The sequence below is a fragment of the Sceloporus occidentalis genome, unplaced genomic scaffold (assembly GCF_023333645.1).
Source record: "Sceloporus occidentalis isolate IW3139 unplaced genomic scaffold, rSceOcc1.0.p SCAF_24, whole genome shotgun sequence".
Classification (NCBI taxonomy): domain Eukaryota; kingdom Metazoa; phylum Chordata; class Lepidosauria; order Squamata; family Phrynosomatidae; genus Sceloporus; species Sceloporus occidentalis.
The window spans coordinates 5,453,228-5,475,322 of NW_028317004.1; the positions used below are offsets into that span (position 1 = coordinate 5,453,228).

Consider the following 22,095-nt stretch of genomic DNA (forward strand, 5'->3'; position numbering starts at 1 on the left):
TTCATTTTACAGACATTAGGTGGCGATATTTGAAAGAAGGACAACAAGCTGCTTTAAGAAATATGGAACCACGTCCCGAAACATTTCATTATTTGCATTATTTGAAGAGGGAACCCTGTGTACCCTGTAAACAGGTATAGCAGGAAAATGTAGATAATGGAGCTAAATGAAGGAAGCGTCAACCTTATTATTTTTTTGCTAATATCTTTGAAAGCCAAAAATGGTTGAATATTGTAAACATATATTCTGATGCACATATAAAATATGCATATTCTGTTGAGTATAACATAATGTGGAATGCACATAAGAGTTATATTGTAGTAAAGGGAAAAGTTATAATAAACCCATGACTACAGTGCATGTCTTTAGCGTGTTATACCTGTTTATAGTGCGTTTTTTCCACATTTATTTTCACAATATATTTTTGTACTTCATGATTCAGTAATGTGGGGCGTTCCAGATAAACATCTTCTTGAAGTGCGTGATTGAACACTTGAATACAAATCTTTAATTTCATATTTGTGTTTATTTTCCCATTTATGTGGCAAAACATTAACCCATGGCTTGAAACTTTTGTTATGGCTTTTCCGTTTTAAAGGACAAATCTGTACACAAATTCAAAAAGTCTTTTGACGCGTTGTAGGATCCACGGACCCAAATGCCCTCCAGTTCTGTCAACAGTGACATTGATGCATTTTTCATGCTGCTGGAGAGATAGAATGTCTCAAGCAGGCTTGGAAAAGAAACTTGTTTGAGACTGTACTCCTGTTTCTGTAGCCTCTGGGAATCATGCGAGCTGCTTCCTGGTTTAGTAAGACACTGCATTTGTCTTTGATAATGATATCACGGCTCCAAATCTTTTTAAATGCAATGCAGATTTTCTGTTGTATTCATCTCTTTATTTCTTTAATGAAATCATTGCAGCCATAACATAATTTGTATGTATATTGTATGTATGCTGTGCATCTGTATCTATATATTATATATATATATATATACATGTTATATGTATAGCTGCACAATCTTATATTAAAATATTCATTAGAAGGGGTGCAGTTTAGATTGTTCATGGTTTGTAAACAGCTGGCCGTTTGACTATACGTTGACCTTTCTGCTCCGTCACTGGTTAATGGAACTTGAATATGGGAGTGTAAATATGGCTAATTAGTGGCAACCACACATCAGTGATCCATCCAAGAAGTGCTCGCTTCATTCTAAAAATGCTAACGTTTTGATAGGAAACGCTTATAAAAGTCGTATATTTGGGAATCTGGTACATGAAGTGCCTGCCTATTTATTTTACTGCTCAGTTATTTGTACCCTTCCCTATCCATCCATCTGCTTTTAGGTGTTTTTACATTATTGGGAACTATATAATTGACTTTTATTTCTCCCTCAGCCTCAAGCCTCCTGTCACCCAGCCATATTTAGGATTGTTGATGATATTTTCAGGTATAGTTTACATTCATTTACGGTCTTCAATGGTTTTTTTTTGTTAATCATCGGTGAATGTATTTGGATACACAGTATATTATTGTATTGTCACTATACTGCTTGGATAAAGAAAATCACAATCACATTTAGGCATTTACAACATTAAGAATTTCTACACTGAATTTATTAGACAAAATTAGCTTTTCTTTCAAAAACAAGGACATTTCTAAGTGACCTCAAACTTTTAAACAGTAGTGGTATATATATATTATATTGTGAACATGTGATTTCTTATAAGGGCATGTTAATATTTTTATGCTTATTACATATAAAAATGCTTTACAACTTCTAATACTCTGCTGTTTTGAAAGGTCAGGGCTTTTTAAAAAACAAATGTTTTATATCTATGTTGTTACAAATGTATGCATTATTATATGTGCTCTGTTGTCTTTACATAAGCACTTGGTTACTCATTTTTTAGTGTGAAATCTTTAATATTCTGCGTTGCTGGATTACCTTTAAATAGCGGCTGCTGTGATTTTGCCTAATTCACAAAACTGCTGCTTTTTTTTTGTCTTGGTATATGCATAGTATAATCACTCAAGAAGATCTTCACATGCATTGGACATTATAAATGGAATTCTCTGTGTGTAGGGAATCAAATTAAATGTGTAGGTACATTCTGCAGGCAAATGAGAGGTACACTAAAGTTAAAACGTTAAACTTTCAAAAGAGATAAACTTTAGAAATGAATGTAAATTCAGAAACTAATAAAGGTAGTGCATTTTTGGTCACCAGTTTGAGCAACTAAAATAGAGAATTCAAAGAGACGTAAAAAAGACAAATCTGACGTGTAAGAGAGAATAGAAAGTATAGACTAGACATCATTAGAGACATGACCATTCTCCCAAGCTTGCGGTGATTTTTATTATAAAGCTTGACATGAGGGGATAGTCTCATTTATACACTTAATAATACCATATTTTTCTTGTTTGTATGTTGCTTTATTGGCCCCAACTAAACCGTCAGAAAGTCTTGTTTAAACCCGTACCAGGTTAGGTAAGGCTACCATGAAGTCGCACTCATGTAATTAAGTAGAAGACAAATGTGAACCTTTGAGTGAAGGAAGTCCAGCGATGCTGCGAGGATAAACACAGCTAGTGTTATTAATAGTATCACACGTTTGTGAGCATGTCGGTTCTTTAATGATCTCTTTTATGTTTATACCTATGTTATTTGGCAGTATAAAATCTGTCAGTGGTCTTTCAGGTAAATATTACCCAGCAGATAGTTTCCTGGAAGAGCCTTCGGTTTATCCGGAACTGTCTGGAGGTGCTTAAGACAACATGGCAGCAAAAATGTGATGTCATTCATCGGTTAGTTTGTTGGCTGTTAACGTTACCTTGTACTGAGATTTTCAGGAGGAGGTAGCTAATTTCTTAATGTTCCTTTTTATGGTTAAATCAATTTTTATTATTTGAAAGATAGACAATAACAAATAATTACAGAGGTAAAGGAGGAAACCAAATAGGTGTTAAATACATAAATAAAAATGTTAATAATAATAGTGATAATATTCAAACATTGCCAATTACTTGTCATTACGACAAATAGCATCCAACAAATTCACATTATCAAGGAAGTATAACATAGTGAATGAATAGTGAACACATCAAGCAATGTCATGCCCTACAGGCTTAAATAGAATATAAAGAAGATTAAACTTTCCCATCGTGGAGTCCATGAAAAACATGAAGTAAAGGCCACACAGCACTGGCCACAGGGAACTTGATAGTGGGGACCGCAAGCTTTGTGTGGAAACAGCTCAAAGCTGCATAAGTAAGCAAATTTCAGGGTCCGCTAGAAAGTCAAGTCATTGGAACCATGTCTCTTGGTATCTTCCCTGTTGCCCATCCGCTAAAAGAACCAGCTGCTCGAGTGCCCGGACTCACTCAACCCCAATGATCCATTACCTTAAAGAGGGAGGAGACCGTTCATCCAAATGCAGAGAAACTAAACCTTTAGCAGCTGACAAAAGATTTCTGATCGCTCAGTTTTTGTACTGGGAGTTTGCAAAGGTATTGTGATGGAGGAGGTGAAACGTGTAGGCTTATCGGTGAAGTTAGGTAATGTAGATTGTATCTGCTTCCGCTGCACTGCCACCAAATATGAAGTAGGGAGCCCGGTGTTTCCCCACATCTCCAGCATGCTTTTGGCGTGTGTGGGGGGGGGGTATCGGGACACTAAGGAGGTTGTCCTATACCGGTGAGGTAAAAGTTTGTAAGAATTCTGTTTCTTATAGAACACTGATATGTGTTGGGGTAAGGGAGAGCTCTAAGGTTAGTTCTCATTTACCAACAAAGATGGAGAGAAGCGGGTGCAGTGCCTTCATCAGGAGTCTGTAGAGAAGGGATATTCCGTGAGTGGGGGGGGGGTAGCTAGACAAAGCTCCTCGAATGATGTAAGGTTTCTGAAAAAACCCTGTGAAATTAATGGAAGAGCTGCTGAATTGTCGCCCGCCCGCCCGCCCTTCCCCATTTTATTGATGTTGTATATATATGATAAAATATTTTAAAAAAAAAGAGATATTGTTTTTAAAAAAAATAAAATATATATATATATATATATAAAAAAAAAATTTGAATGAAGTGAATTTTGGTTTTATTTTGTCGTGGCTTTTAATGGGGTTAAGTTGCTCTCTGCAAAGGGAGTGAACAAGTGGGGGTTTTGTAAGTGTAAGGCTAACAGGCTTTTGGGGCAGTTGGCCTTGATTAAAGTATTTGTTAGCTCTGTGGTTTAGGCCAAGAGCTTTTCTGTTTGGTTTGATACGTGTGGTTACAAATTGTTTTAAATGGTTATTATGGAATAAATTGGTTTATAAGCTAAATAAAAGACCACGGCCTTTCCATCCAAAATGGTTTCAGTTGTCATTTATTTATTATTTCAATTGGTTACAATATTACACCATACAACCACATGATTATTTGGTGCTGTTGGAGAATGGATCGAAGGAATCTACAGAGTTGAAAATATTTTATTTAATCCAATAAGGCTGGATGTCTATCTGGGATCAGCTGTTCGAGTTGTTTAGAGTAGGGAACCGCAATAGAAGTCTCTAATCTCAGCACAGTCCCCCATAGAGGCAGAGAGGAAAGGCCCGCATGGATGTTGGATGGGAAAGATGAAAGTTGGTCCCTAAGCATTAGAGAGTGCCAAACCCGTAGAGTGGCCGACTTTTCCTTTTTTTTCTTCTTCTTCAAAGTGTCACAAGGATTTGTTTATTGAGAGATTTGCGGAATATAAGCTTGTATGGGATGGTCCCTTGTAACGTCACCAGCCCATGAATTTACAAGGGACCACATAAAGTTCAATCCACAGGAAGTACCAATGTAACCGTTTAAACTCCTGAATAGTCTGGGGAAATTAACGCTTTATCCTGGCTGATCATTTTTATGCAAAGTGCTAATTTTAGAAATTCAAGTCACCAATGGAATATTTCTACTTATTTCACTTTACACACCAAACCAAGTTTGTCATGACTTATCTGTCTTAGGAGTCTCTTGCTTATCAAAAAATGTTAGTTGGTATTTATAATGAAGCTATTTCTTTCAACCTAGAAATGCACTGTTGGAGAGTGATGGAAACATCAGAGTTATTACTATTATACGATTATTTACGTATCACTTCATCCAGCTATACGAGAAGGATAACCTCCAGGTACTGGTTTTTTTTTTGTATGTAGCAATATTCTTACAACACAGGTTCGGTGTGAACTTACTATGCACTGTGATTTAGGACCATTGGTCAGGGAATTGTAAATTGGGTATTAATATGTTACACTGCATTAATTATATCCATCAATGTGTCATGGATTGCTTTTGAAGAATTTTAATTGGCCATTCCTCTCCCAGAAGTGAGTGATTTTTGCCTAATAGATATAGCCCCAAGTGTTTTTCTGCTTTACTCAGCAGTTGGTACAGTGTTCTGTAGTGATCAGCTGGGTTTGAGAAACTTCAAATCATCAATCAGTAGCTAAAAATATGGAGATTTGGGTATGGTTTCCAGACATTGGGAATTAAACCCGAACCGGACTGGTATACTATGTATACTGGCCCATAAACCAGTCATGCGGCCACACACTAAAGTATGTTATCAGCTTCCTGAGCAGCCATAAATCTATTAGCCCATTTGACAAGAACCAGGATCACTTTTTTATACATAACCTAGAGTCTATGTGCTCAGCACATGTATTTTTTCAATTGCACCAAGAAATAAGTCTGACCATCTTCAGAGATCAACATTTTGCAAAAAACACACATAGATGTTTATTTCCCCTAGAGGTCATGTGAACATTAGGTTTAGACATCTACTATAAAAGACTTTAAATGAATAAGGAAATCAAAACAAGTATATGAACAGTGATGAGAACAAAATTAGATAGTGTTGTACTCGTATTACTAATCCATTTAATTTTACTTCAGGAAACATATATTACCATCTTAAAATTAGTTCTTTTATCTTAATTTATAGAACAATAAATTGGATTATTATTGAAGTATATAATCACCAAAACAATACATCAGCATAAAATTACTGCTACCTAAAACCATCAATAGTAGGGGAAACATAGGTGATATGGCTTATATTACTTGGCTCGGCCAGAGTTAGAGAAAGCAAGAAGAAAACACAGGCCGGTGGGCATGAATGGGCTCATATTCCTAAAAAAACAGCTGAAAATGTGTGGACATCTTGTCTACAACACGGTGGCCATGTATCTCTTAGCAGAGCAATTTTAGTGTCTGTAAAGTGTCTGCATGTGTCTAGGGAAACATGCTCCTGCCAGGTGCTTGAGTAAGAGTGAATCAATGTTTAAAAATGTGTAATTATAGTAAATTACCCCCAATTTCAGAAGATATTTAGAAAATAATAGCATTCATATAGTGGTGATGGGTGATTCTCATCATAGCATTCCTTAGGTTCAATGTTCAGACCATAGAAATATATGCAGCCTCAGCCCATACGTTATCTAAATGTCTTTACCTCCAAACTCCATCAACTGGGTGCTCAGACCAAGCAGGAACACCACCTCATATCTCCTTGAGTCCACTGATATAAGCAACTCCAGATAGATGGAAGACAAAAGCTGCTTTTGAATAAGCACGGTTGTGCGAAACGCGTTGAGTGTTTGCTCCCCTTGTTTTGTCTCTGTGACAATGACATTGTTGGTTTTACTGATTTTGAATCATAATAAAAGATTAATTTTATTATACCACGCTGCCAACGGTGGATTTTTTCAGCTTCCTTCTATCCATATCAGACAGAAACAATAAACTTGCTTATACTCTCTATCCTGAAATGTATATGTTCACATACTCTCCATTTGTCCACTATATTCCATTTTTCAGACTGCACTCATACGGTTGAATGTTGGATGATAACCGTGTTAGACACCTGGACATGTAGTTCATAGCCAGGAAGCAGTACCCTGTAATCTGTGTAATTCGGGGCCTTATTTAGGATCAGACTGACACGTTTACACTGTAAAAAGAAGTGACATTTTTTTGTTTGGAAAAGCCAGCAAATTGACTTCATTAGCCTGAGGCCATGCTGTTTAAATACCTCATTTGCAGCTGTCTTCGTGTCTAGTATTTTTTTTCCCCTGACCTGTTTACGTGGCAGGATGATACTTACCCTGGGGTAACAGATTTTATATTCAATAAGATTTGATTCTTGGACTGTGTTCAAATGCAAATAAAAAGAGCATCGAGGACGCAAAGTACGTGTCATCTGCATATTTGACCACTCTTTGGATGGAAAGTTAACATGTAGGTTGCAAAACGTGCCTTTAGGGAAAGAAAATACATGAAAGCAGTTTAGTAGTGTCTACGATAGCGTTTGTACTGTTTGATAAGATTTCATTAGAACTTCATTTATCTGAACATTCCAAACTGGGATGCCCCTATAAGATGTATAAATTGTTGGCAACAGAATCCAAAGAAAAATGTAATACAAAGAATACTTGAGCGTACTTGCCCTTAGGATCCCAGTATCGTGAACACTACATTATGAACATGATGCAGGACCCTAGGTGTCTCTCTTCCTGTTAACACACAAAACTACTAAAGATGTTGGGTGGATAAGATAAACCTATAAAGGTAACACATTGCAAATATAATCATCCTTGTTTATTGTATATTATATGAATATTTTCCATTTCTTTACGATTACTATTCTAGCGCCGCTTTCCATTGAGGACATATTTTCCACACAGCAGTCCAGCTCTTTTGATGGCATTGCTCAGACAATCTCAAGGTACGTTTTTCTTATATGCCATTTGATTAGCATAGAACATCGGGTTTGAAGAATGCACACTATTAATAGGTTGTACAGTAATTACAGTGAAGGGAAAGGGAACCTCATTTCCCTGCCACCACACAGTCCGTTTCTCTTCTCATCTGTCATGCGTCACATTGTCATGTTAACAAGGCAGGCATGCAATGTTCTGTTTCTCAAGGATATCAGGTGCTCCTGCAGCCTAATGAACCCACAAACTATTTCAACACGTTAAATGATATGAGGTCAGACTACAAAATAAATCTTTCTCTTAACGTTTTCCTATTATGTCCTAAGTTTACAAACGCTCCTTATCCTGGGAATTTCCAGAGGTCGTTTTTATTTCTAGAAACTATATTGCCGTCATTCCTGCTGGCACGTACTTCCACGTTCTCAATGGAAGAGAAAACAATAGGAGCAGTTGCTGTGATTCCATGTTTGGAACATTTTGTAGTGTACACTTTACATTCGGCACGATAACTCTACAGCCAAATTCCATTTTTGTAAGAATTCAGACAGTTGTGGAACACCTCCCTCAAAGATTCCCCCCCCCCCCGACGCCATCACCCTGCTTGAGAATTCCACAGGTTTCACTGGAGCATCGTCCACTGTCTCCAAGTATGTCTTCATGTAGCATATGAAAGGGGGCAGTCTGACACCCCTTCTATAGAAGAACCCGTATAAAAGTATTATGTAAATACTTTTACATGCATTCTTTACACAAAGAAAAATAAAGCACTTATCGGAAGCTGCAGCCATGGTGCGAAATCTTCTTTCTTCCTCCACTGTCACTGATTGACAGCTTAAGCAACCAATCAGTGGCAAGAAAGTGCTCCAATTCAAATCAGTGAGAAGACTTTACACATGCGCATGCAGCTTTCAGCAGAGCCAACGCTGGATCAGGCTAGAGGTTGAGTTCATCACATGCAGGGAGATGCATTTGGCCGAGTGTATCTCCTGCAGGGCATTTACCTACGTGTGATGTCTTCTCTCTAGATCTGGTGCTGTGTGATTTGCTGCTTTCAGTATATATATATATAAATATATAGCTGTGGAAAAGGTCTTGAGAGAGGTCACATGATGTGAGGATGTTTGGTAAGGATGTGTAGAGTGAGTGACGGTTGGGAGGAAGCCAGCAGAGCAGAAACTGGTGATTTAATGATAGTTACCTCTACAAATCTTCTAAACTGTTAATAAAGAGTTACAAAGGATTTCCAGAATCATTTTGGCAAGTTTATAACACTAGGGAAAGAAGAAAATGCATATGGGGAACTTAAAGGGGCCACCCACCTATAATATGCTTATTTAATTTTCTGACAGTGTGTAGTTACATGTTGCCAGGGATAAAGCAATAAGGTTTAGTCTGTCTTATGTTTACCTTTTTATTCATGCAAATATATAAGTTTCTAATTTCTAGCCCTTTATAGCTATTTCTGGTTCTTCCTCAACAGGAATGCCTTAAGGGGAAACCCATCTCGATTGCAGTTTAGTAGTCTGATCGCTATATACAAATATTTTTCTTCTATGTAAGCTGGAGTACAAGACTTCCTTGTAGAAGAAAATCTCTGAGTAAAATCAGAGGGTTAATATTTGCCCTAAATATTTGCTTTAATTTCCTGTACATCTTGTAATACAGTACATAATTTATCACCTGGAATGGAAAGTTATTAGTAATGTTTACCAGCCAGAACGGCTGATATTTAATAGAGGAAATTAATTTTTACACATAATTGATGGACATTCCCTGCCCTATATATAAAGTCCCTCCCGTGCCGGGAGCAAATTGTCTCTGAGATGTAGAGGCGCAGCATTTTCTGTAATATACTTAAGTGACCGAAGAAGAATCAGATGTGGGCAGTGGAGGAGCACACTGTTATGATCTTTGATCTTTTTTCTGGGGCCCTTTTATATCTGCGGGCCCTGGGGTGTTGAAAAGTTCCTATGTTAATTGTAGCTCAAATATAATTTTTGTACTTGCTTTTTTAACACTTTTCCAGAGTACATAAATTCAGTTTATCACCAATCATAATTCTTCAGTGCTGAAATTTGGTGTAGGGTATATGAAAGTATACAGTGCTAAAACATACATATGCTCTGTATAAACCATTTCAATATTAAAAAAAAAATAAAAAAAAATTATTTACATTGATAATGCAGAGTGATTAGGATAAACAGTATAAGGTACATAAATATACAAGAAAATATAAGAAAAAGAAAACCACAATATATTAAAAAGTTAAGTCTGCAGTGGAAGTTAAAAAAATAAAATAAAAAATCAAGAAAACCGTCCCCTCTTAATGCCTCATGTGATGGTGCATCTGCCTGTCATTAGTATCGTAAATCCTAGCCAACATTGAGTAGTTCCCACACAGCTAAAACATCTGTCCATATAAATGGTCGGCGGATATGTCATTTGTAGTATGTGACACTTGTTTAGGTTTCGGTATTTATGCTATGCTCTCTTGGTTGCTTGCGTCAGGTTGCTACTTAGTAAGGATTGTCTATTATAAAATAACTTTCAACTGCATTCATGGAGCAAGGGGATTTGTGATCTTTCTAGAGCTGAGCCTCTTCAAATCGTGTGCGTTCCACCCTCGTGCAGTCTTCATCATTTGATAAAATATTAGGTTGACATGATTTTCTTTCTTTAACTCCATCGTATTTGTGTCCACTTCTGTTTACAATGTCATTGTTACTCCGTCTCACATTACACAATGAACTAGGTATATACCTCCTAGCATTTGTGTTATCTCTAGACTGCTGAATAGATGACATACTTTTTTTATGTCTCATTAATGAAAATATATTTTTTGCATGTTTGCGTTCCAGGATTGCCACCTAATGTTTGTCGTCAGCATCTGCATGGTATTGTTAAAAAGCTACAAGATGTGATCAATGACAAAAGGTACAAACATGCCCAGATTTGATCCGATAGGGAACAAGCAATGTTTTTTTAATGCATAAAGTGACTAATTTGTAGCAATGTTTTAGTTGGTATTAGTTTGAAAGAAAATTTGATTTTGCAATAGCTTCCCTGGAGGTGGTACTAGCCAAGAAAAATATTTCCATTGTCGTCATAAAACAAATCCACTAGCCAAATAAAGCAGGAAGGAAATGGGCAAAGTAGACGGACCAAGGAATTCCTCACTCACCAAATTCAGTTTTCCTGTGGTTTTCTACACGATTTGAGTGTATGGTGGTTTTGTCATGTGACATTTCTAAACCAGAGCACACGGTGTTGTACTGGCCTTAGGAAGAGGCTGCAGAAGGGTCGGTTACCATCTCATTTTTTTCTTGTTGCGCTTCTGCGTGGAAGAAAAATAAGTAATAGTTATGTAAAGGTTGAATGGAGTAAGTTAGAAAGTTATGCAGTTCGATTATACACAGGGTTGTGTTGTCTTCTTGTGTCACTCTATTCATTACTTCATTACCATTTGAGGCTTTATAGGTTCCATCCAACATCATGGGAGTTCTTGTGATCTGTTTGTTCCAAACCTTTTAGAGTGCTGCTTAGGTGAGCAAACTCTATGTGCGTGTCAAAGCTTGACTGGGATTCCCCAGAAGATTATACAGGTTACTGTGGAATCTGTGACATGCACAAGCAGATGGGAGGCTCCATCAATTCTTGAAATAAATGATAGAAATACCCAGTCCCTGTAATCCTTTAATCTGGCCCTGGCAATGATCTAGACAATGGTATTCAGCGTCTTGTAGTAAAAACCATTCCCCAGGTCACTATATAACTTCAAATTTAAATCAAGACATTGTTTTGTCCAGTATATTACAAACAAAATGTTCATCTCTGATTGCCCTTTCTAAATATTTTTTTGCTGTGCCATGACTTTATGCGATTCCTTTTTCAGGTCAAATGAAAGTGTCTTTAAAACTTGGTTTTTACTGGTTCATTTTGGAGACTGGGTGGATATGGCGGCAGAACAGTTATTGACGTCAGAATCTGAGATTTCAGATGACCTGCTGTGGCTTTTGGCATTTTATTACAATCCATGCAACGACAAGCAAGAGAGAAGTAAAACAATGGTGGGTTGTGGTATGAGTGCTGCATGAATAACCTGGGCACGTCTGTAACTGTTATTGTCTCGGCTTCAAGTCTTGTATAATCCTTTTATTATGAGAGCTGTGTGAACCAGGTAATTAAAATTACACAATACTGTACGGGACAAACTACCGCTTCTTAGATGTCTGAACTTTAATGTTAACATTGTAAACTTCATGTAAATTGAAATAAATCCCAAAGGGTACACAAACGATAACCGTATAGTGTAGCTCTATAAAACGATTAGTACACATTTTTTATTATATTTATACAGGACTTATAGTGCAGCTTTAGCTTTCAATTGCCATAACGGACACTTGATTGCATGTTTTTTTGCGTTAGTGCTGTTTTAGACATATCTGGATTTTTTTGTCGGGTCAGGTGGTGCATTGTTGGGGGTTATATAGATGGCCCTGGTATAGCTCTCCATCTAAATTACGTTGCACCTTGGCCTGCGCAGGAGAGTTCACCGGTTTCCAAAAAATGTAAATTATGGTGAATTAAGTGATTAAAATTACAAACCCAACACGCTCAAGCTGGAGACATTGCCTCGCGTCACTCTCCATAAACGCTCATAAACAGTATTTCAACCTGTATTTAAAACACAGCATTGGCTGCAGCGAGTCTCCTGAAGCCGGGCATGTCTGAGAAAGCTATACACCAAGCGGTTTGATAGCTGAGTAAAACCTGGCACCTTGCTGTTTTTTCAGCTATTTCCTGTACTTCCCTTTTCCCCTAAAGCCAAAATTAGCAATGTTTTCACAGTATTTTTTTTTTGCTTGGCTAATGAAGAATGAAGACATTACTGGGTACCTGAATTTTACTTACTGGAAACAAAATCCTAGGAAAAATGTACTTTATTGTAAACTACGGAGGTGAAAGCCATCCACCCAGTTTGATAAATTGCTTCACTCCAGTATCTTTGCTGTGTGACATTCAATACGTTGTTGGGCCCTCTATACATGATTAGCTTGCTTTGACACAGTTTAAATGAAGCAGTTACTACAGCGTGTAAATACACAGCCTGTGATGTGTAAAATAATATATTCCATGACTTATCTATAAATTTGTTCCAGTGTTTTCTCTAAATCTTTAATATTCAGTCAAAAATACAAAAGAAGTTTGATCACAGATACTGCAGTATGTATCCACACAGTTTCTAACACCTGCTACCAAAATCTGCATGATCTGATATAGACTTGTGCACATGGACCCAAAACGATTCGGACAGATTTTCTCTCTCTCATACTCTCTCACTCTTTCATACTCCATTATTCTCTGTCAAGGTCTCTCTACCTTCTCTGCCAACCGCTTCTGTGTCCCTGTCCTTTTCTGCGTCTCTATTTCTTATCTTGCCTCTTCTTGTTCTTCCCTTCTTCTATATTCTGTCTTCTTTCATCTTTTTTGGTCCACTTCTCCTTGCTATCCGCTGCATTGTCCAGGCCTCCCAGAGCGCTTCTGCAAAAGGGCGGACATTCTGTCCCTTGATTGGAGAAATGAGGAGAGGGTGTCCTGATGGGGCGTTCTGTGGCTCTTTTGTGGAGGCCCTATGGGAGACCAGGTTAACCAAGTGAATAGTGGAGAGAAGCGGACAGAGAAAGAAAACAGAAGAAAAACAAGAGGCAAGACAAGAAGCAGAGCTGCGGAAAAGGAGACAGTGGAGAAAGTAGGGAGACATTGAGAGAGAGCAAGAGAGTTCATTTTCTACTTTGCTTTAATTTCTGTCGTTGGAGGATATAAGACATGCAAACAACAGAACTACCTGCTTACAATACATACCTTACAATTTAGTATTTTTGTAGCACTACTCGACTTTTAACAAAAACCTTTGCTCGCTCACCAGAAAATCCGTGATAGAAGCATAGCAATCCAACGCACTTCTTTATTCCATTATGCTTTTGTTCCACCTAAAAAATACCTTGTGGTCTGAAGGTATTTAAGATTCATACTCTTCAGCAATACCAAGATTTCTAGACTGACGGAAATAATTATCTGCTTTGTGTTTCTAGTATTTTTTCTTGAAGTGATCCAGGATTTCCGTCTTCACTTTAAAAGCAAAGTAAAGGCAGACCATCATTTTTCTAGCAATAAACTAATCTGTGAAACTAATCCGTTAGGCTGAACCTGTCCAAAATAGTTCAGACAGAATGCTGTTTAAAAGCAGCCCGCTACCTTTGTCTTTAACACAAGCAGATTTGTCTAGATTGCATAAAACAAGTTTGGACCTCACGGGCATCCTGAGATATGGGCTGTCCTGGAGTTCAGCTTGTAGATTACATTTCTATCCATATGCTTTGAAAATCCAATGCTGTCACAAAATATCTCCAACGTTCTCCACATTCCTATTAATCTTTAGGAGAAGCTTGTATGGATTTAATGATTGATTTCACATGAAAATTTTAATGTTTCCTCTAATTTACACCAGTCCATTCCTTTCATTCTCCAGTGATATGATAAGGCCACACATTTGAATGTTTCTGATTTTTAAGTTTCCATTGTAGAGCACAAGGTACTATTGAGACCCGGATTAGCACTCAGAATCAGAAATGTATCCTTATCAGATCACCAAGAGATTAAAACAGCATGCCGTTCTTAGAATCAGATTGCGGCTTTCCAGACTCGCAATCCAGCCTTATCCCCAATAACAAGGGGTCATTTACAAACCCTTTCACATAATCGGCTGTGATGTAGAAGGCATTTATAGTATAAGCCAGCGCCTTTCTCCTGGCAAATACTATATCAGTTGTAGCTTTCTTTATTTTCTTTCACTACAAATGGACTCTGTGCAGCTAAAAGGCCAAGCGCTTAACTGCAGAGACCAAAGAAATTCTGAATATCTGATGTTTTGTCCTTTCCTAGTTGTGTCAAGCTTGCTACATCAATATCTCCAAATGTTACATATGGTGTGCTGACTTTTTAACATGGATTTAGTATATAATGAATACATTTTATTATTTTATTTCTGATTTTGTTTTACATGAGCAGTGCTTTTAAAGTGTGTATAAAATTTAAAGAACATTTTTAAAAAAAATGAATATTAAAGTGCTTTGTAAGTTCTTTAAACCAGCTCAAAATTCCTTACCTCAGGGAGAGGCACATGGGGGGGTCTCATTCATAAAAATCCCTCTATACATTTGCAGTGGGGACCATACAAACATGTAAAGGAACTGCTCATCTTAAAGTGTATGTGATGGCTACGGTGTCCCGTTAAAGAAATGTCCACGTGTTCTAGATGGGATATAGGAGTAGACTGATCACCTCCTTACCCACTGCTTTAGACATAGAAACATTTGCAGTGCATAATGAGTTTATTTTCTAGGGATTGCAGGGATGACACCGTATTGAACCTATTTCTCCAGTGGTTACCAGATACAACAAGTAACCCATCCTCTCTAATTATTATTTTCTCATTTTTCAGGTTGAAGCAAGGGAACTTTCTGAACGCTTGGTCAAGCTCCATGCCGGTGCTTCTGTCGGCGCAGGAACATTTCGGGAATTATATGAGGGGTGTAAAGATGCAAAACGGAACTTCTGTACAATGCAGCTGATCAGGCATCTCTGCATCGCATTTCTCCTTTTGTCTCCTGAGTGGCATGTCATCGCCAAGGAGTGTATTTCCAGTGTAAGCAGGACATTGATTATTCATTTCTCTGAATACATACAGTATGCCAAAAACTAATCATGCAGGCTCTGTTCCGGTAGGTGCATTGATTTCATTGATCAGTAAATGGTTTCAAGGCCTATAAAGAACTTCTTATTTCCTGTTAAAAACAAGGTATTTGTTGGCATGAACTAGTGGAGCCTGAATGAAAACCCAAGGCCAGTGGAATAAAAGCAATTATAATAACTTATAACTTGATAATACTAATAGTATAAATCCAAAAATACAGCATAAATGATGCTATTTACCTTGCGCTCATTTATTGTGATTACCAAAATATGGAAACTTACTTGTTCATTTTTATGGCTTTTGTATACAATTATGTTTAATGCTGAATAACGTGTCATGCTTACGTTCTAAAGTGGAAGGCGTTTTTACTTTTAGTATTCACTGTTGTAACAGTGGTAGAATGTTAAAGCAACACATTATTTTACATATTATTTTGTATTATTTATGCCTACAAAATATAGCAGAGCCATGGACATGACAAAGGGGCTGAAAACCTGTAGTATTAGAGTAAATTTGTGAGTGATGAGAGAAAAGTACTCTTACAACTGTGAGTCTTATTCTTTAATCAGAACATTTAGAGATATGACTTGTTTTGTCTGCATTTGCATCTACATTGTTGAGTTTTCCATCCCCGGTTGTAGGACTGGCTGTCTTTACTGTCTTCTCTCTGTGCGGTCTCTGTTGACCCAGTTTCTTCTGGCAGTCAGGTCTCAAAGAGGGCCTTCTCTCCTTAATGTATTTGGTTCTCTATTTCTGTAAAAACTCTTTAAATTCTGCCTCAAGCATGTCATAAATTATTCATGCTAAGTAAAGCTTGTGAATATTATTGTGATAATTTTGTGGTGTGTTTTACAAATTGTTTCTTTAGCCAATACAAACTATAGAGATGCTCCTGGATTTTTCATTCTCGCTAGTTGTGAATATATATGAATCCTTTTTTTTTTTTGTGGAGGGTAGCTAGGGTTTTTCATGAGAGAAAATGTTTTTTGGGCAGTTTACAGAATGGTCTGCTGAATCTATGACAAACTGCCTGTACATGACTCATAAGCATATGAGTATTGAAACAGAGAGAGATTTTCCTGGCCATATTTATCTTCCTGTTTTTGGTCCTGAAGCATTTCATTTCAGAGCAAGACGAGCCCCAACGTCGGAAGGTCACAGAATGATGACAATGTAGGGAGCTAGCTAGATCTATCTTTGGGGGTTGAATTGAAAAGAATTGAAAATTGTTTGTTTGGTGGTCAAAATTTGGCTTATTAGAATTTGGACCAGAATATTGCATATTTGTTTGTGGAATACGGAAAGGCATTTAAGGATAACAATTACTCGTTTCCTCTCTCTCTCTCAGATGACTCAGACACAGGAAGCTGCCAGCGAAGTATCTGACGTACTGGCTCGTACTGTGTGCAGACTTAATAACACAGGAATGAAAAAGGAAAAGATAACCAACGTAGCCTATGAGCTGCTTCATGACGTTTAATGCAAACGGGTAAACAAGGCCTGATGTATGTGTTTTCAACTCCAATCCTGTGCGGCATTCCAGTGACGATTCGGCAGTCCTTGGCACACCACACTGCCCACGAACGGTCCCAAAGCGTTAACTTGAGGGAATGACTAGTTTCAAAGTTGGATGTCGGGAAGTTGCTGGTGACAATGACCACCAGTGTATTATTAATAACTTGGTTGGAATGTTCAGTCGCATCAGCTGCTTGGAAGGAGAGCACCCAGGAACTGAACAGCAGATTATCGCTTTAATACCATTTCAAAAAGCCTGGAATTGTAATATGTAGTTGGGCACCCGTTCATGTTCCCCACTTACATCTGCTAGAAGTTTGGTGTGCTAAGGGTTAGTCTTTCTTGTCTGCAATAGAAGGAAGCTGTTGACAGTGCAGTGTGGCGCAAAAATAAATCCATGCAACATTTATAATTAGGAAAAAACACTTGAATGTACTGTATATTGAAACATGTTAATTTGTGCAAATGGCAAATTATTAAATAGGGTATATACATATACCAACAACATATAGTCTCCTTTAGATTGGATTTCCAAAGTCTCTCAACAAGTTTTCTGTGCCCGATGCAGATTAACCTCACTGATTCCCTTTTTAGAAAACACTTTAGGGTTGTGAAACTCCAGGCCTTAAGAGCCTCACATAGCTCAGGATTCCTTGATCACCTGTGCAAAAGCAGGCTTATCCTGTTTCCTTCAAGGAATATACATATATAACACACTCCTGATTACTTTTTCTAATTAACCGTATTCACTACATTGAATACTTTTTATATAGACACGTGTACCCAGATGTTGCATACGATAAAAGGTATTCTTGGCTTATGATTTCAGCCACCTGTTTATCAACCGGATGGTTTGATGATTCATATTGTAAGGATTTTGCAGTATACCTTTTTTTTTTTCTCCGAGGGAATGTTTCCTTTGCCTTGTCCAAATATTTGCCAGACTATAATAGAAGGGGAAATACTCTTATATGAGGTCTAGCATTCCTATGGAATGTAAATGAGGATGCTGTCTGCGTGTTTCAGAACTGATTGTTCCATCCAGTGGGAACGTAAGTGAGGAATGTTCCTCTCCATCCAAGGAATTTGAAGTTAACTTGCCTGCTTCAAGAAAAAGAATAAACACTTTATTTAAAGGTTATTTCCACTGTCTCCACAGAGGAGTCATTTCTGCATTTTTTGCACTAATTGACCCTACTTATTGGAGCAGAATACTATTCTCATTTTTTCCATCTCCACAACAGTTTTTCTTTGTATTTATCTCATTTGGAGGCTGAATCTGAAATACACATTTTCTCTATACAAATAAAAAAGAAAAAGGTTTTGAATGATGCTTTGGAACAGGGAACAGGGTTGAATGTGTTTGTAGGAAAATAGTTTCCCTCCTAAAGCGTCAGCAGTTTCTGTAGCACTGTTACAAGGGGAATGGTGGTGAAAAGTAACAATAACATTCAAACTGACAATAGTATGAACCAAGATTAAGACATACCATACAAAAGGAGAAGAGGGCCCTGGGTTTGGGAGCTTCCATTCCATTGGTTGCTATGGAAATTGCAGCATTTTTCGATGCTAGGTACTGGCATTATTTAGATATTGCTGTTAGAAAATGAGAATTCTGTCTTATTTAACTACCGTTACTGAGCGTAGTTTAACCTTTTCTAATGGGTAGTAGAAGTATTATTAAACACTCATCTACAGACACCAGACAAGCCAGAAGGCTTGCTTTTCCCTCAGAAATCTCATGGTGCTTTCACAACCACAAGGGATTCTGGGTAGGCACATGCAAATAAGGTTAACAATTATCACCTTTGCCTCTATATCCACTTTATACATGGATTCCTTGAAAGTAACTGCCCGCTGTACAAGACAGCCTTTAGACAAAACTCAGGAAGAGGTACAATAGCCAGATCACCACTCATGGACAGCTGTTTCGTCCTTCATGGGACTCGTCAGCATGAGGTTGTGATACTGGCTTAAAAGTTGAGGCTTGGGGTAACTAAGAAATATCATTACATAAGTTATGGTGGGTAAAAGGTGATGGAAACCCTTCCACTAAAATTTAAGGGGTAGTAGAAGTATTATTAAACACTCATCTACAGACACCAGACAAGCCAGAAGGCTTGCTTTTCCCTCAGAAATCTCATGGTGCTTTCACAACCACAAGGGATTCTGGGTAGGCACATGCAAATAAGGTTAACAATTATCACCTTTGCCTCTATATCCACTTTATACATGGATTCCTTGAAAGTAACTGCCCGCTGTACAAGACAGCCTTTAGACAAAACTCAGGAAGAGGTACAATAGCCAGATCACCACTCATGGACAGCTGTTACAGGCTGTCTTGTACAGCGGGCAGTTACTTTCAAGGAATCCATGTATAAAGTGGATATAGAGACAAAGGTGATAATTGTTAACCTTATTTGCATGTGCCTACCCAGAATCCCTTGTGGTTGTGAAAGCACCATGAGATTTCTGAGGGAAAAGCAAGCCTTCTGGCTTGTCTGGTGTCTGTAGATGAGTGTTTAATAATACTTCTACTACCCCTTAAATTTTAGTGGAAGGGTTTCCATCACCTTTTACCCACCATAACTTATGTAATGACCTTTTCTAATGCTAATAGGTGAACAATGTATGAAGTAAAATGCATTGGAGTCCATGCAATATGCGGACTTATAGCTTAGAGGACTCTTTGGCTGATTACATGTCTTTTCTCATCGAGCAACAGCTGAAGAGAAGGCCAGGCGGCCCCACTCTGTCCAAAATAAATATGTAATGGCCTAGGAGGGGGTTGACATCAGCTTTAGCCATAAATTTAATAGTGTGATATTACTCTTTTTCCTGGCTTCATAGTTAAAAAGCTTAACTTACAAGGTATGCACATGGATGATGATGTCGACCAAAGAAATCCTCTAAGGTTAAAATAAGCCAATTAATGTTGCTCTACAGAGCTTTAAATGCATCAGTCACTGAAAATGTTAGCAGGCAATGCCTTGAGTCTGACTGCTTTTTCTTGTGTTTATTACATGTATATTAAAAAAATGTCATCTTTTTTTTTGACAGTGTGTTTTAATTCCATTAATATGTTTCCTTGCTGATCAAGCTGATACAAGGAGAAGGAAGCTCTTGTTTTATGAGTTAGGCTAGGATCTAGTAAAAAAAAAAAAAAAGGGGGGGGGGCAGGCGCACACACAATGTCACAAATTGTCAGTTTTGACAACTTGTGACTTTGTGTCACAGGGTAAATTACTTACAGTGCTCAAGACCGACCCCCTGCTGTCAACACAGTGATTAAAGAATGGAATGGACACCCTTTACCAACCTTAATGGTCTGTGTGGTTTTACCGTGTTTCTCCACAACACATTCTATAGATTTCACATTTTTAAAGTTTTTCACAAATCTTAAGAGTTTCAGTTCTCTCAGAAAAGTGATCAGAGTATCTGTTTTGGACTTGAATCTGGTGCTAAGCAGCCTAATACTTAAACCTTTTGAACCTTTGAACTTGATCAACTCAGAAAGTGGCCTTTTAGAATTTATAGAAACCAATTGTTTCTATATATCCTGGAAAATATATCGGATATATTCCCAGCTAACACCAAAGTTTACTCTAAAGGGTAATTCATGTTTCGACTGCAAACAGGTCTTCATACTAATTTTGCTCAGATCTAAAATCTGGGGAAAAGAACCTTTCAAATAGCCAAAAGCCTCCAGACCTGCCACTGCTAGGTAGACCGTGCAAGCCATCAATTCTGTGCATTTATCCACCAACAAACAGCCACCAGTAATTTTGGGAAACTGTATCCTTGGCGCAGTGAGCATACCTTTCCCCAAAGCAAATCTGCAGGTTCAGCATTTATACTTTGAGCAGACTAACCAGGCTAGAGGCTTTGTATACTGAAGAGTTCCAGTTTGGAGGGGAAGTATTTTCAGACGGCTTGTGATCCTACCCTGTTCTTTTCTATTTCACCTTGGATGGCATAAAACCAAAATAAATTACCTCTGCCTCAGTGGGACGTATTTATTTCATAGCAGTAATTGTGAGGACAGTAATATTAACAGCAATACTAATCACATGTTAATTACAGAAATTTCTAACATTACTAACGTTGCTTTGTGTGTTGAACTAGAGATGGATAAAACAAGCAAGGAAAACATAATATAGAAGAGCAGTTTTGAAGGGATTTGCCAGACCCCACCATTACTAATTGCAGATGTGAATTTAGTCATCTTCCTATTTCAGACTTGAATTATGTTTGGTTATATACCAGAGATAGGGTGTTACACAACTCAATTTCCCGTCTGTAGTCGGACTGGAAAATATGTACATAAAATCTAGTTGTTAAAATGCGATTTTATTTTGAGTAGCTTTGATAACAATAAGTAAAAAAAAAAAAAAAAACCTGGAAGCTCCTAGTTTTTTGGGTTTGTTTTGGGGTTTTTTTGTTACTATTGACCTTCGACCTGTGAAGCCTTAAAATTGCTGCTAAAACTCCTAAAAATGGCCCAGCTGTGGATATGAAGGAAAATGAAGACCAAGGAGAAATCTATGGAAGTTCGACATTTGAAAGTAATCACTAGTCCTGATCTCAATTCCATTAAGAAACCAACTGGAACAACCTGGATCAAATCTGCCAAGAAGACTGGTGCAAAACCACAGTGACCCTGTGTGCAAAGCTGTTGCAAATATTAATATATTCGCCAAGGTCACCTTCAAACTTTAACCAGGTTGTTTGCTTATTTCCCAAATTGAGCTCAGAGAAGACTGGGATACATAGTCATTATGTGCCACCACTATGACATGTAATCTTCATTCTTATGTGTTGAAAGCATAGCTAAACATGCTATGTTTTAATAGTATATGATGTCAATGTCACTGACAAAAAGCTAAGTTAACATGTAAGGGCTGGTAATTGTAGTTGTTTAATGATCCTTAAATCATACTGCATTTCTTAATTTAAAATGTGTGCATTTATTATAGTTTCCACAATGCTAATATATGTATTTGCAAACTTAATCTTGAACAGTAAATATTACCGGCATTGTTCAGCAAATAGAATTCCCAATTTGTTTTGGCATGAGTTCTGGTTTGTA

The 22,095-nt window shown here is 37.6% G+C and overlaps 1 protein-coding gene across 1 annotated transcript in view; it reads left to right on the top strand.

Annotated features, from left to right (window-relative positions):
- LOC149300548 (Fanconi anemia group C protein-like) overlaps window positions 1-16,971 on the top strand; it is a 63,293-nt gene extending 46,322 nt beyond the window's left edge. Inside the window, exons 8-14 of the mRNA XM_089485035.1 lie at window positions 1,400-1,452; window positions 5,052-5,151; window positions 7,671-7,746; window positions 10,597-10,672; window positions 11,631-11,805; window positions 15,240-15,443; window positions 16,840-16,971. Of these exons, the coding sequence (XP_089341161.1) occupies window positions 1,400-1,452; window positions 5,052-5,151; window positions 7,671-7,746; window positions 10,597-10,672; window positions 11,631-11,805; window positions 15,240-15,443; window positions 16,840-16,971 (816 nt within the window). The remainder of the gene's footprint in view (window positions 1-1,399; window positions 1,453-5,051; window positions 5,152-7,670; window positions 7,747-10,596; window positions 10,673-11,630; window positions 11,806-15,239; window positions 15,444-16,839) is intronic.
- The last annotated feature ends 5,124 nt before the right edge of the window (window positions 16,972-22,095 follow it).